The sequence below is a fragment of the Mesoplodon densirostris genome, chromosome 1, assembly GCF_025265405.1.
Source record: "Mesoplodon densirostris isolate mMesDen1 chromosome 1, mMesDen1 primary haplotype, whole genome shotgun sequence".
NCBI classification, from domain to species: Eukaryota; Metazoa; Chordata; class Mammalia; order Artiodactyla; family Ziphiidae; genus Mesoplodon; species Mesoplodon densirostris.
In genome coordinates this window covers 113,593,981-113,608,940 of record NC_082661.1, presented here as the reverse complement: position 1 = coordinate 113,608,940, position 14,960 = coordinate 113,593,981, and the positions used below count along the sequence as shown (strand labels likewise).

At 43.1% G+C, this 14,960-nt stretch overlaps 2 protein-coding genes across 10 annotated transcripts in view; one reads left to right on the top strand and one right to left on the bottom strand.

Annotated features, from left to right (window-relative positions):
• Positions 1 to 706: 706 nt before the first annotated feature.
• Positions 707 to 12,300, bottom strand: GGPS1 (geranylgeranyl diphosphate synthase 1). 4 transcript variants are annotated; one of them, XM_060090040.1, is made up of 5 exons: positions 12,117 to 12,264; positions 11,589 to 11,961; positions 8,125 to 8,217; positions 3,329 to 3,399; positions 707 to 3,085 (listed from the first exon to the last, which is right to left on the bottom strand). In XM_060090040.1, exons 3-5 carry the CDS (start codon positions 8,192 to 8,194, stop codon positions 2,324 to 2,326), a joined length of 903 nt encoding a protein of 300 aa, XP_059946023.1. In that variant the 5' UTR covers positions 8,195 to 8,217; positions 11,589 to 11,961; positions 12,117 to 12,264; the 3' UTR covers positions 707 to 2,323. The 4 variants fall into 4 exon arrangements, with proteins under 4 accessions (XP_059946023.1, XP_059946042.1, XP_059946033.1 ...); XM_060090059.1 differs by lacking the exons at positions 11,589 to 11,961; positions 12,117 to 12,264 and adding an exon at positions 12,271 to 12,300; XM_060090050.1 differs by lacking the exons at positions 11,589 to 11,961; positions 12,117 to 12,264 and adding an exon at positions 8,969 to 9,061.
• A 406-nt stretch (positions 12,301 to 12,706) lies between these two features.
• Positions 12,707 to 14,960, top strand: part of ARID4B (AT-rich interaction domain 4B) — a 127,164-nt gene continuing 124,910 nt past the window's right edge. For 5 of the 6 annotated variants that reach the window (XM_060108008.1, XM_060107999.1, XM_060107983.1 and 2 more), the window contains exons 1-2: positions 12,707 to 13,123; positions 13,952 to 14,006. In XM_060108008.1, the coding sequence (XP_059963991.1) occupies positions 14,001 to 14,006 (6 nt within the window). In that variant the 5' untranslated portion in view covers positions 12,707 to 13,123; positions 13,952 to 14,000. The remainder of the gene's footprint in view (positions 13,124 to 13,951; positions 14,007 to 14,960) is intronic. The other variant, XM_060107991.1, reaches the window with a different exon arrangement.

The following is a 14,960-nucleotide window of genomic DNA, read 5'->3' as shown; positions in this document are numbered from 1 at the left end:
AAGGAAGTCAAGTAAGGAAGTTGACAGAGCGGAGTAAGAGACGAGCTGATGTATTTAAAATCTTGCCAAGGTCTGAAAGTCATTTATAGCAACATAACTAGCCTTCATTCTTTTGATTTTGCCAACAAAGAAAATCAATTTGATTTTCTTCTGTATTAACCATCATGACTATGGTTCAAGTGAAAAGAATAGGTTTTTGATGATTTAATACATAACTCTTTTTATAAGTCCCCAGTTCAGTACCAAGCATTTCTGTCACTGAAAGGCAAGATAAAAATGACAAAAGAGGGCTTCCCTGGTGGCACAGTGGATAAGAATCTGCCTGCTAATGCAGGGGACACGGGTTCAATCCCTGGTCTGGGAAGATCCCACATGCCGCGGAGCAACTAAGCCTGTGTGCCACAACTACTGAGCCTGCGCTCTAGAGCCCGCGAGCCACAACTACTGAGCCCACGTGCCACAACTACTGAAGCCCACGCGCAGCAACAAAGACCCAACACAGCCAAAAATAAATTAAAAAAATAAAAATAAATAAATGAGAAAAGAATCATGAGTAGCACCAGGCCAAAATTAATTTGATTAGCTAAGAAATAATCTACTTAAGCAATCATTATACTTATAGGTAAATAACTTCATTTCTGTCTATATAGTTAGCATTAGATCTTTTTTAATATCAAGTTTGTTATAGGTTCATAAAAGCAAAGTTCAAATATCCATAGTATAACACAAATATGTATGATTTTCAGAAGAGGTTTCCTTGGATCAATTAAAAAGGAAGATTCAAATTATTCTCAAAGTAAAGGCAATACCCAACTTTTCAAGAGATTTAGGCTGAGTGCTTTGGTGAGAATTTCTCATACAAAAATACGGTGGTTTTATCTAAGATAACACACTGTACAACCAATCAAGCAAAATGTAATGCTACTGAGAAGTACAAACTTTCATTCTGGGATGTCAGTGACACTTCTCATACAGAAATCACGGTCTCTTTTTTCATACCTCTCGTGCGGTAAGATAGCTCCAGGGGCTGAGGGCTTAAAATGAAACAAAAGGGATAGTCAGGGTTAAGGCACTATTAAGCTAACTGTGCCTGATAGTGTAGCCTTTGGCTAATTTTCAGTCAGGCACTAGCTCGCAGGTTAACACTTTTCTTTCCTTTAATCATAGATTAAAGATGCCTACTTCCTTTTCCATTCAAGCACTAACTGCCTATAGCGGGGTTAAGGATGCAATGCGGGTGGGAAGGAAAAGGACAGTTCCCCCAGCTTTCGTACTTGTGAGCAAACAGCTCTTTCATGATTTTTACTACTAATGATAAGACAGCATAAAAAGGTTTAAAGGCTCCTTCCTAAAATACTTTTTCCATGTACCTTCCCCCCCCCCGCCACAAATGGAAAGATACTGCTGTACCCAGATACTAATTAGTTTTGAGGCACAAGTTACATTAGAAGGAAAAAGAATTTGGGCTAGGGGATTCCCTGGTGGCGCAGTGGTTGTGAGTCCGCCTGTCGATGCAGGGGACACAGGTTCGTGCCCCGGTCCGGGAAGATCCCACATGCTGCGGAGCAGCTGGGCCCGTGAGTCATGGCCGCTGAGCCTGCACTTCCGGAGCCTGTGCTCCACAATGGGAGAGGCCACAGCAGTGAGAGGCCCGCGTACCCCCCCCCAACACACACACGAATTTGGGCTAGTGTGTAAATTTCATTCAGTGGAGACTCCTTGGTTAAATAAACAGCAGAATTTGCTGGGTTGGGAGAAAGGAAGAGGCCCAGAATGCTTACTGCTTGTCACTGTCAGCTTTCTCATGGAAGACTTTACTAAGGGAGTTTCCAGGGAGAATGAGCTATTCTAAGCAACGACATTTAGGAAGAAAGAGCAGTTCCTGTGGTCTTCGGGCCAGCTAGCTATAGAAACTGGTCCCAAGTAGTCATTGGCTTGGAAATGGGGTAGATGAATTGTGAACTGCCCATATAGTACAGTTAGGAAGTAAGTGGATAAAAATTCCTGGAGCTGAAGTCTTCTTTATTGATAGAATCAACAGAACACGCATGGCAGAGTTGGCCACAACATCCCAACACAGCACATTCTGACATTCAAATTAGACTCATTTAAATGTGGCTCCTTTTGATTCCTTCAACTTGGTACTATGATTATCTGTACACAGGGATTCAATATTGAAACAGCCTCACTCACATCACCACGATCACTCAGTTTTTGGAGACTAACAGATTGGTCCAAATTTTAAAAAAGGTAATAGGCTAAAAGACAAAAAAAAAAAAAAAAGTCAACTAAGCTATCAGGCCTAATCAAGAATGGCTTAATATTATTCATTCTCTTCTTTGAACATTTTACTTAAGTGTTTTACTAGAGCTACTAGCTCAGGGTTCCCACCACATGCATCGATTTGTTTATAGGCTTTAGATTCAAGCTCTTTAAGAGTATTCCGAGTGTATTCAAAAGAACCTACATTCTCAAGATAATGTACACAGTATTTTTTAACATCTACATTTTCGGTTCTCTGGCGCAAGATATTCTGCACCTGGGTGCTTTCAGGCCTCGACCAAATAGCATGAATAGTAGGGAATGAGAACTTTCCCTCTGTTAAATCTTCACAAAAGCTTTTGTTTTCACTATATTCTTTGGAGTGTAGATTAGCATAATCATCCCTAATTTGGAAAAAGAGCCCAAGTGTATTCAGTAGTGGCTTTAAATCTTCTTTGTAATCAGAGAACAACTGCATGAGACCTACTGCTAATCCAAACAGTCCACCTGTCTTCTGCAGCACCATTGCTTTATATTCCTCTTCAGTGGGACAAGTGTAATTATCCCTCCAGTAGATATCCAGGCCTTGTCCCTGATGGAGTTCTAAAAGCTGGCGGGTAAAAAGCTTTACTGCATCTGGGTGATCAAGGGTTAAGACTTTCTCTAGGCCAAGAAAATATACATAATTGGCAGAATTGATGACAGATGGAATTCCATAGATGCTGTGTGCCACTGGAAAGCCACGACGGAGTTTTGAGTTGTCTTCAATATCATCGATGAGTAAACTGGCATTATGCAACATTTCCGTCACTTCAATGATAATCTAACAAGAAATACAATTGAAAATTTTCATTTTATTTGAATTATTCAAGAGCTTATAAATACTTAATATATATTAACAGATAATCAGTGTCAGGTGCCTTAGTTTTTACAACTAGTTATTATCTAGCAACCTCAGTGTAAGATATTGTATGATCATTAAACTGAATTAAGAGCTAGGAGTATTTTTACATGATACCTATTAATTTCTTGGAGATTAAGAATAAGGTTAGAATTGCCTAAATACCTGTAGCTTGTCTTCTGGAACTTTTAGCCAATGATTAAACGCCTGTGAAAGTTTGGTTCTCACTTGTTTACCTGCATTTAAAGAATAAAATTCGGCAATAAATTAATGTTTTTAATTACAAGAAACACATTCAGAAACTTCCTGTGAAACTAATAAAACTTGACAAATTCAGCCCCACCAATCCATTATCTACTATAGAGCTTGTCTTCCACTGCTGGGCCCTACTACCTCCCTCCACCAAAACTCATATCCTAACACGCACAACCTTTTAAAATTAGGGCAAGCAAAAGAGAGTTCTAGGACTCCAGGGACCCATCAGTAAGCTCACTCCTTTCATCTTAACTTATATCAACAGTTTGGGAATGGAATGTGCTGCTTTTTTTTTTTTTAACATCTTTATTGCTTTACAATGTTGTATTACTTTCTGCTGTATAACAAAGTGAATCAGCTATATGCATACATATATCCCCATATTCCCTCCCTCTAGCGTCTCCCTCCCACCCTCCCTTATCCCACCCCTCTAGGTGGTCACAAAGCACCGAGCTGATCACCCTGCGCTGTCTCCCTGTGCTATGCGGCTGCTTCCCACTAGCTATCTATTTTACATTAGGTAGTGTATATATGTCAATGCCACTCTTTCACTTCTTCCCATCTTACCCTTCCCCCTCCCTGTGTCCTTTATTCCTGTCCTGCTCCTAGGTTCTTCAGAACCATTTTTTTTTTTAAGAGTCCATATATATGTGTTAGCATACGGCATTTGTTTTCCTCTTTCTGACTTGCTTCAGTCTGTATGACAGACTCTAGGTCCATCCACCTCACTACAAATAACTCAATTTTGTTTCTTTTTATGGCTGAGTAATATGGAATGTGCTTTTAGGGACTTATGATCTAATTCATTCCTTTTTTTGAAAAGGGAGCCAGTCTAGTTAGTGGCAGTTAATTAGCACCATTCACTTCAGAGGCTATAGGTTTTTTTTTTTTGACATGTAGTTGATTTTCAATGTTGTGTTAATTTCTGCTGTACAGCGAAGTGATTCAGTTATACATATATATACATTCTCTTTTAAAATATTCTTTTCCATTATGGTTTATCACAGGATACTGAATATGGTTTTCTGTGCTATACAGTAGGACCTCGTTGTTTATCCATTCCATATATAACTATAGGTATTTTTTTGTTTTTGTTTTCCTTTTAGTTTTCCTTTTTACTATACTTTCCTCTAACATCAAATGGATGGTTTTGGATAGCTCCTTTTTCTTTTTTCTAACTTACTAGTCCAATATACAATGCAACTGAAAGGAATATTATTTTTTTTTTTTTGCGGTTTGCGGGACTCTCACTGCTATGGCCTCTCCTGTTGCAGAGCACAGGCTCCGGACGCACAGGCTCAGCAGCCATGGCTCACAGGCCCAGCTGCTCCGCGGCATGTGGGATCTTCCCGGACCGGGGCACGAACCCGTGTCCCCTGCATCGGCAGGCGTACTCTCAACCACTGCGCCACCAGGGAAGCCCAACTATAGGTATTTTTAAGTAAATGTACTTTGCTATTGAATTACCTTATAGGATTACCTCTTAAAATTATCTACCATTCCTTTATATTAAGATTTTAGAGACTGGACAGCTCTGCTTCTTTCCTATCAAAAAGTGAATTACCACTCCCTGAAGTATCCCCTTTTAACATCCTGAATTTAGTCAAAAGTTAATCTCTTTATTTTGACTAGGGCCATTAGTTTTTCAATATTATCTTTTTCTTACACAGAAAGCTCAAGAGAGGTCTTTGGGTAGTAGTCACCATTAGAAGTCGTTTTAGCCCAAATATAAAGGAATGGTAGATAAAAACCACAACCAGTTCATTTAATAAAAATGTTCTTTCTATGAGCTTCCTGCTAAAGCGAATGCACAGTAACGCCCTAATTTCAGATTAGGTTTCAGGAAAATAGTTACATAAAGTTTCAGTGAACAAAAACAGTATTTTTTGAGTCCTATCTGTGTTTTCTCTGCACCAATCAGCCAAACAAATGAATACACACACCCTCATCACATACCCAAATGGAACAAGTTTCACTTTCTGTAAGAAGTCTAAAAGGGAAGGATCTCTTAGGGCTCTGGAAGCAGTATCCTCTGTCTACTAACACTTAGAATGTGGTCTGAGTAGCAATTACATCCTTTATCCTTCTGATTTACTTTCCAGTTTGACAAAGGTCAATCTGGGCTATACTGAGAAGGCACAACTGTGCAAAGTAACCCTATCACCTTAAAAAAAGAAGATGAAGAACAGAGAATCAATGTGCAGGCACATTTCCCCCTTCACTTCAGAATGTATTTAGAAAACAGTACAATAAATGGCTTAACTTACAGGTACTCAGGTATGTATGTATGTATCTATGTATTTATTTATGGCTGTGTTGGGTCTTCATTGCTTCATGGTCTTTCTCTAGTTGCAGTGAGCAGGGGCTACTATTCGTTGCGGCGCGTGGGCTTCTCACTGAGGTGGCTTCTCTTGTTGCGCAGCACAGGCTCTAGGTGCAAGGACTTCAGTAGTTGTGGCTCATGGGCTCTAGAGCGCAGGCTCAGTAGTTCTGGCACACAGACTTAGTTGCTCCGCGGCATGTGGGATCTTCCTGGACCAGGGCTCGAACCCGTGTCCCCTGCATTGGCAGGCGGATTCTTAACCACTGCGCTGCCAGGGAAGTCCCCTCAGGTTTTGTTTTAATATTACAGTAATTACTGTTTCCTCGTTAAGACTTTAACGTTACTGGCTCCCTTTCTGCAGGCCCTCTTCTTCCTCCATTTCAAAACCCACCCTCCACCTCCCACTGCAAAGGCCTGGGGACCTACACTTCTACACTAGGGTAAATAAAGAAACATAAATAAAAGTCATTCTACTTCACTAATTTCAGAATATCCTAATATCAACAATTATTAATTATTATAACCTCTTTTCAGCAAAAGTAACTTTACAATAGAAAAAATGGCCTGATGAAGAGTGGCCCCCGCTCTCTGCAACTAGAGAAAGCCCTCGTACAGAAGACCCAAAACAGCCATAAATAAATAAAATAAAATTAAAAAAAAAAAAAAAAAGGCCTGGCCCATCTTTAAGTCACTTTGGTAACTTTGAAGCTCTCTGTGAAAAATACTTTATGCATAACAGTTTCCTCTTTCTTTAGAAAACTCTTTTGAGCTTCTATTGTATCATGGGTGCAAGAGTACATTTAATTTGAAAAATAAAAAGATGGGATACCTAATCAGAGTCTTAAATATGTTATCTAATGGCCTAAAACATTACTTCCAAATAATGAGGATTAAAAAAAATGTTACAGAAGTAGTTCATTACACAGGTAAGCATTACTGTTAAAATGTAACTATAGGCAGTCCTTGTTCTGCACAGTAGTGGAGCAGAGACGCTGGGTGGTGCTAGTTGGACACTTGTCATCACTGGTAACTAGCATGTTTTATGGTAGCCCAGTTCCAACCAGTGTTTGCCAGCGTGTAACAAAATAAGTCCAGCAATAGGTGGGAAGAGTACAGGAGAAATAGTGCTACCTTTCTCAATGTGAGACTCTAAAATAAGTAAAGTTACTGGCTGCTGAATAAATGTCACTCAAAAGCAGTCTCTTGGCTTTTTCTTAAACAGTAGGCAACTTTTCCCTTGCATTCTCCGCTTGTCTCTCCTCCATTCTTTTGAAGCATTGACATTAACAAGTATGTCTCCATGAGGGTCTGCCAGAATAGAAATGACACTAATCATGATGGTTTCCAAGGTGGAGGTAGGGAGCTACCACTCTTCTGGCTCAGACAACAGCACTTATCCTCCCCAGACTCATGAAGAATAGAAATGCCATTGAGGAGTGCTCATCAAGAAAAGTGTGCACTTTAGAACAGAAATGAAAAACTTTTTGTGATTGAGTTGAGATCATCACTACAGTTGAGCCACACTATGGGCTAAGTGGGTTTCTATAGTTGTCAACTTATCACCTTACTTTTTTTTTTTTTGGGGGGGGCCATGCTGCGCAGCTTGTGGAATCTTAGTTCCCTGACCAGGGATTGAACCCGGGCCCTCGGCAGTGAAAGTGCAGAGTCCTTACCACCAGACTGCCAGGGAAGCCCCAACTTATCACCTTTTAGTAATTGGTTTATACATGAAGTTTTATTACAAGAAGCCACACTTATCACATCCATGAGTTTTTCCTTGCTACTATCATTTCCCAGAAAAGCTTAAAAAAAAAAAAAAGAGCAAAATAAAACAAGCACTTACATATGATTAGGCAGGTATTTCTTCAGGAAGCCATGTTCAAGTGACTCATCTTTATACAGGAATAATGTGGGCTATGCTTCCAAGTAATGTGCTTTGGATGCTTTACTATTTGTCTCTTAAAGGAACTAGTAGTATAAGAAATGCAGTGTATGTGATAATGGAAAACCTGAACAGGGAAGTTAAATGAAGTTTCTTGTTTCACAAATTGGCAGAACATCCCCTAATATCTAAAGAGTAGGGAATAGGAATGTGTGGCATCCATAAAGAATAAAACTTCTAATGATACTCAAATGTTTTAAGTGTTTTTTTTTTTTCAGTTGTTATAAAATGGGATATTTTTAAAGGGGTGCCTCAAAAACGTCCCTTTTAAGAACAAAAAGTTGTAAAAGTTTATTATTATTTTCCTCATATGTATCTTCTTACAAAATAGAAAACAGAAACTCTCAAGAGCTGGCAATTCTAACCTTTTCTGTATGCTAATATTTAAATGACCATTACTTTATATAGATGACCCTATATGTACTATAACTAAACTGTTACCTGGTAACTGAAGTAAGTACTTGTAAGGTTCTAGAAGAATTCTTTGGGCTGTTTCTTGAGTCTTCTCCATTGCTTTTTAATTTCAAAGCTGATCTGTAAAAAAGGAGAAACATAAAGATGATGTAGTTAACTAAATTACCTGAGTATCAAAGTGCAAAGGAATTTGTATTTGTATTTCAAGGTGTTTTAGTAAAGGTAAACTTTCAGTTTGGTTTTAAATGAAAATTCTACACCTATGTAATCTTGAAAACATTATGCTAAGTGAAGGAAGATGGTCACAAAAGGTCACATATTATATGATTCCATTTATATGAAATGTTCAGAACAGGCAAATCTATAGAGACAGAAAGTAGACTAATGATTGCATAGGGCTGGGGTGGGGGGAAGAGAGAGTGACTGCTAATGGGGGTTTCTTTTTGGGGGGATCAAAATGTTCCAGAATTAGATTGTGGTGCTGGCTGCCCAACCTTGTGAATATAACAAAACACACTGAGTTGAATACTTTAAATGGGTAAACTATATGATATGTAAATTATATCAAAGTCTTCTTTTAAGTGATTATATTGGTCAAGGTGTTCACCTGGATTTTAAGTGGTTTCCTTAGTTATAAAACTTACATTAAAAGCCTGTCCTATTTTATCAACCATAAAATGCTTAAATTGTTGACATCAACATCAAAAGAAAACAACAGAATTAGATACTTCTATACTTAACTGAATTAAGTTAAATAAATTAAATAAACATACTTATTTATAAATTAATAAACATATAAATTAATAAACACACAAATAAACACATAACAAATTAATAAACACATAATAAACACATAAATTAATAAACATACTTGTTTTTCTAAGAGCATTAAAATGAGTATGTTTTGGGGCTTCCCCGGTGGCACAGTGGTTGAGAGTCCACCTGCCGATGCAGGGGACATGGGTTCGTGCCCCGGTCCAGGAGGATCCCACATGCCACGGAGCGGCTGGGCCCGTGAGCCATGGCCGCCGGGCCTGCGCGTCCGGAGCCTGTGCTCCGCAAAGGGAGAGGTCACGACAGTGAGAGGCCCGCGTACCGCAAAAAAAAAAAAATAAATGAGTATGTTTTATACATTTGACCCTTAAACAACAGCGGGGTTAGGGGCACCAACACCCCCCCGCCCCCGCACACACACACACAACTGAAAATCTTCTGCAGCCACAGATTCAACCAAGTGCAAATCATGTAATACTGTAGTATGTATTTATTAAAAAAAAAATCCAGGTATAAGTGGAGCCCAGCAGTTCCCACTCATGTTGTTCAGGGTCAACTGTGTATTTAAAATAAAAGCAGAAAATCCTATTCTGCATTTTCTTCACAATCAATCCATTTTAGACATTCTGATTAAGACATGCATTTACTTGAGTGCAATTATATTATTAAAAATATTCCCCTGTAGTGACTTACTATTTTGAATTTTATATTTACTTCAATATTTCCTAGAACATCACTCAGTTTTCCTAGAATCCCCCTTTACTATTGAATCTCTACTATTTCTTTGTAAATATCTATTGCTATTTTTGTTTGTCCTCCTATGAGGAGTCTTCATTTCTGTTGTTTTTTCTCTTTTTGGGGGGATGGGAGAGAGTTTTCATTTCTAACTGGCACACTTTAGAAGGTTTCTCACCTTTGTCTACTTTCTTTTGCTTCTTGGGACAATGATTTGGTCTCTAGGATCATGAGCCTAAAAGATTGAAAAGTGTATTTTCTGTAGTCTACTCTTGAGTATCTAGGTGAAACAATAATAAAAAATCGGCACTTCCCAAAGGAAATCCTTTCAGCAATATGAATCCTAAGAGAAACCTTTCATATAGGAAACTTCTACATCTGCCTTGACCAACAATTAATGTTAAGTATGTTGCAAGGGAAAAAAGCTCAGAAAATATTTTGAAATAATCCAAATACCAGTTTAGTAACCTATTACCTATACTGTTTAAAGTTTGACACAGATTATCTTATTCTTAAGAGATTAAAGAAAGAAAAGATGATGCGCAGGAAGAATAATCACTTAGGTTAAAAGATTATTGAACAGAATTAAAAGTAGAATTTTAAAAAAGCATCTCATATACTATTCTATTTAAGCCAGTTAGTAGCCATCTCTTCCCAACTAGGTTGAGAAAATTATGTTTATCTTTTTCACAGCCTCCAGAACACATATGACTTAACTTAAAAATCAGTAAGACCAACTTTCAATAATTCTCTTTTGTCTCTGTATCAGTAACAACAATACGCCGCTAGACAGATTTTCAGCGCTAATCTGTTTCAATTCTTAGGGCTTAGCTGGTTGATGTTTTGTTCGACTGAAAATATTACTTATGAACTTTAAAAAATCATTCTTTCCTTTGCTCGCTCCGGTAAGTTTAAGAATACTCACTTAACAAATAAATCAATTAATGTTCCTTCCCCAGAGAATGTTTGCATGCAAGTATTCTCAACAGTGGGAAAACACAGAAGCCTCAATTTTGCTAGGTACCGAAAACGAAAGTTTCCTGTCTTCTAAAAGAGTCTGAGGGTTTCTACATTACCGTGGCATATACTCTGATTTGGCTCTTCTTCTTTTTTAACCCAAAAGACTCCAATTTATCACACCTAGAAATTTCAGCTATCACATACTGGACCCGAATATAAAGAGGCATTAATGTGTTACATGAACTCTACTACTTTTTAAAAAGTCATTAATTTTTAAACTATTTTACCTAAGTATAGTTGATTTACAATGTTGTGTCTAATCTAGTTTTAGAACGAACCACCACAGGATGCCTCTGTGAGAGTCTGAAACTACTCATTTTCAAAACTGGGAAACTGCTTTACATTTGTTCAAACAACACATGATGAATATTAATTAACACAAAATCAGATTCTCTCCTCCGTGTGGACTACTGAAGCAATATCCCCCTGGTCCTCTACTCTTCAGCCAGTGACCTTTTCGAAATTAAAATCTGGTCCTATCTCCCTTCTGACTGGCAACCCTCCGAAGTTATCCCATGGCTCTTAGATAAAAACAAAACTCCCTCACATAGGATATCAGGTTCGGACAGCCAAACCCCGCGCCCCCCCCCACCCCCCGGCCCAGCCGCTCCTCATGGTTTAAAAAGCTCCCTCCTGGAAGAAGGCTTTCCAACGTTATGTTCTTTCTCTCTGGAATGTTCTTTCCGTAGTTAACTCCCTCTAACCCTTCCACTCTCGGCTCGATCCTCACTCCCCCGGGAAAGCCTTCCCTCACCTCCCTAAGGCAAACTCCCTATTTCCAATTCTCTTATCACCACGAAACTCTCCTTCGTGGCACTCACACCTGTTGCAATATCACACTGACTTGTGTGGCCATCCTGCCTGTCTCACTAGGCTCAGGTTCAGGAAAGCAGGGACCACACCAGGCGGTGGCGTTCAAATGTGGGAAAGACGATATGAACGAAGGGACGTAAGGCGAGTACCTTCCAATGCGTTAGAGGACGAAATCCGGGCACACGCACAGAAAAGTGAAAATATCGTGCAAAGTAATTTTTAAAAAAGGGATGGGTCTGTTTTCAGAATTGCTAAATCGACAAAGTGTAAGCGCCGCTGTGAAGCACGGAGTACATCCTTCCACTCGAACTCCGGGAGACGATGGATGGGTGTGAAGTCAATTGCTGGAGAGGTGCATGGAGGGAATTTAAATAACTTCGAGGCATATTTTCCACAGAGGCTTGGCAGAAGGGCTTCCAACGCCGACTCCGTCTAGCAGAGCCCGCAGGGTCGGTGAGGTTCCTGCTTCCTCGCCGCCCCGAGGCCCCCTTCCGCTCCGCGGGGTCACCTACCGCTCCTCCCCTTCTCCAGCGAGAGGATGGAAAATTCAGACACAATCCGGTTCAGCATCCGGGTCCTCACCCTCCTTTCTTTCTTTCCTCTCAGCTCCGCCTCCCAACCTCCCCCACCCTCACTCCCCATCCGGGTTCCCCCCAGGCGCCACCACAGCCACTCACGGTTCGAGGATGATATCACAACTTTCACGCCGGGGGTCCGGGAGTAGCAGTACGCAGCATCAACTTCCCACCTTATAGTTCAGAACAAGGCTCCCCCGGATGCCTACATGAATCCCTCCCCTCACTTCACGATAGCACTCTCCGCCCTCCTCACCCGCCAGCGACACCGCATTGCTCGGTGCAAGAAAATGCGCCATCCCGCTCACACTGCGCAGGCGTCGTTGCCACCTCCCCTTTGCTTTGTCGCCCCGCCCCCTTTCCCTCCCCCCCTTCCCTGTCTCACGTAGGCGCGGGGCGTTGCGGGTCTTGCAGTTCTCAGGGGCAAGGCCTCGCGCATTGGCCCCAGAGGCTGGACTACATTTCCCGGGGAGCTTTGAGGCGTAACTTTCTGTTTCCATAGAACTGGTGGGAAAATGGCGTCGTTGTTTGTATCGCGGGGACCAATAGGAACAGTGTATGGGCGGGTTCTAAAGAAGTCTAACCAATCCGAGGTCGTCTAAGAGGCCATCCGGGAAAGAGGTAGGGGAGGGGAAAAAAAGTCTAGGGGAGGGGAGAAAGGAGGGAAGGGGGGGCGCTTGGGGTGGGGGGAAAGCGATGTTTGCCCGTCAGTCGAGTCCGGAGTGAGGAGCTTAGGCGCCGGAGCGGAGGGAGACTGTTTCGCTTAAGCTTGCAGCCGCCACGGCCACCGCCTGGACCTTTGCCCGGAGGGAGTCGCAGAGGGTCTGTCGCCGCCGTCCTCTGCAGGGCAGCGCGACTGGGGGCCCGGACCTCCAGTCCAGGAGGGATTTTTCGTCGTCCCCCCTCCCCCCAGCGAGGGAGCCCGAGCGGCCGCCAAACAAAGGTACCAGTCGCCGCCGCGGGAGGAGGAGGAGCCGGAGCTTCAGCCTCAGCCACCGCTGGACCCGCCGCCCTTCTTCCCCCATCTCTCCCCCGGGCCTGCTGGTTTTGGGGGGGAGCAGGGGAGGGGACTCTGGACGTGCCAGGGTCGGAGCTTGCCTCTGAGGAAGGTAGGGGAATTTTCTGGGGCTTTCGCTGTCTCGTAAGGGGGTCTTCGGGGGGAGTCACTGGGCCCGGCCGGGGAGCCGGGGAAGATCGTTGGGATGGTGTCCCTCGGCGCCCCAATTCGGGGCCTCGGCCTCCGAGGAACTCGCGCCGCCCCCCTCCCCCCCGCAGTTGCCGAGTCCGAGTCGCCCCCCACCCTGGCAGCCGCACACTCGGCGCTTTAGTGCCCCTCAGCCGCGGTGGGGGGCCCCGACCGGTGGGGGGGCTCTGCCGCCGCCCGGCCCCTCGGCGCTCTCGCCGTCCCCGCGGCCGGCAGACGTGGATCCCGGTCGCACTTGTCGGGTGTCCGCCCCGGAGCGGGACGTGGGCTGAGGCTCTGCGGCGGGTCGGTGTAGCCCGCGGCCCTCCGGCGGGTCCGCCGCCCCCGCCGTGCTCCCCGAGGCCCGGCCCGCGCCCGCTCGGACGCACCCCGCACCTTCCGAGGGGGAGCGGCCGGGCCGGCGCTCAGGCCCGCGGGCAGGAGGGCGGTTGACCCCGCGCCGGCCCCCGGGCTTGTAGTGAGTTTCTTCTCTGACAGAAATGGCGTCATTGTCGGAGACGGGAAACTCCGTCGGTCCCGACAATGGGGACGGGAAGCTGTCGAGCTGTGTAGGTGGTCGGGTTTGCGGGGATGGCGGGGCCAGAAGGGGCCCCCGCTCGGCGTTTGGTGGTTCGGGGACTGACGCCTCCTTCGGCTCCTTGTCGGGGTGCAGGCTTCGCACGGTTCCCTCCGCCTCCGCCGGTGCAGAGGGGTGCCCGTGGTGTTGACGGGGTGTCTTTTGTTTCGCCTCCAGGTGCAGGTGAATCTGGTGTTTTAGAGGGGATCGCGGCCCCAGGATCATCATGAAGGTAAGATCGCCTCCAGAAAGCCAGCCTCGGGAGCTAGAGGATCCAGGAAGTGGGGAGTTTGATCGGGGTCGTGTGAGCGACCCCCGAGTTTTGCCGAGGAAGGTGTGTGGGGTGGCTTGGGGCCCGAGCTCGTCCCCGGGGACGACGGGGGTCAGCTGCCGTGGATCTCGGTGGGCTTTGCTGTGGACTTGGAGCCGGTTATAGGATATCTCGCTGAGAATGATGTTTTTTCCCTCGTATAGAATCTCTCTTTTTTCAGGGAATGAATGATAGGAATAACTGCGTGAATTTAAGTGTTTTAAAAGCAGGTCAAGTAATCTGACTCTAGAAACTGAACCGTACTGTGGTTCTATCGGTTACGCCGATGAAAGAACATCTCATTTATTGTGTGAACTGTACTGTGAATTTTTAGTAGAAGACCTATTAGATTAGCGAAATCAAATATAATCTTAATCGAAAGATTTTTCAGGAAAATGTTGGTGATCTTTAGACAACTCAGAGATAGCAGTTGTTCCTCGTATTTCCGGGCATTTAGGATTATATGGTGTGTTTTCCTCTACTGATCCATTTGGTCTCTAAATTATCAGTTGCTCTCTTGCATTGTGATAAAACCGACGTGGAAAACCGATGGTCGGGTTCCTCTTAAATGTAAACATGTTAACTGAATGTAGGATGTTGTCTAAAAAGTACAATCTACTTAAATGGTGGAAGAAATTATAGTAATAAAAGGACAGGTTTTCTTTTTTCACTTTAGAGAATATGTAATTGAATGCTGTCATATTTTTTAACGCACTTGAGGATGAAAAGCCTTAGATATCTGAAATGTCTAGATTCAACTGGTGGAACTTAGAGACTAGCAGATATTTTTCATCCATTACAAATTCACAAGTGCTTGAAAGGAGTACAGGGTTTTCACAAGGATAGAAATGCAACAGTTAGTATGTTAAAATATGG

Bases quoted from the DNA above. Each gene is read 5' to 3' on its own strand.
- GGPS1 (XM_060090059.1), bottom strand. From the start codon at position 8,194: ATGGAGAAGACTCAAGAAACAGCCCAAAGAATTCTTCTAGAACCTTAC. The intron at 3,400-8,124 runs GTAACAGTTTAG...CTTTAAATGCAG, and splicing joins GTACTTACTTCAGTTACCAG to GTAAACAAGTGAGAACCAAA. The intron at 3,086-3,328 runs GTATTTAGGCAA...ATTTCTTGTTAG, and splicing joins TTCCAGAAGACAAGCTACAG to ATTATCATTGAAGTGACGGA.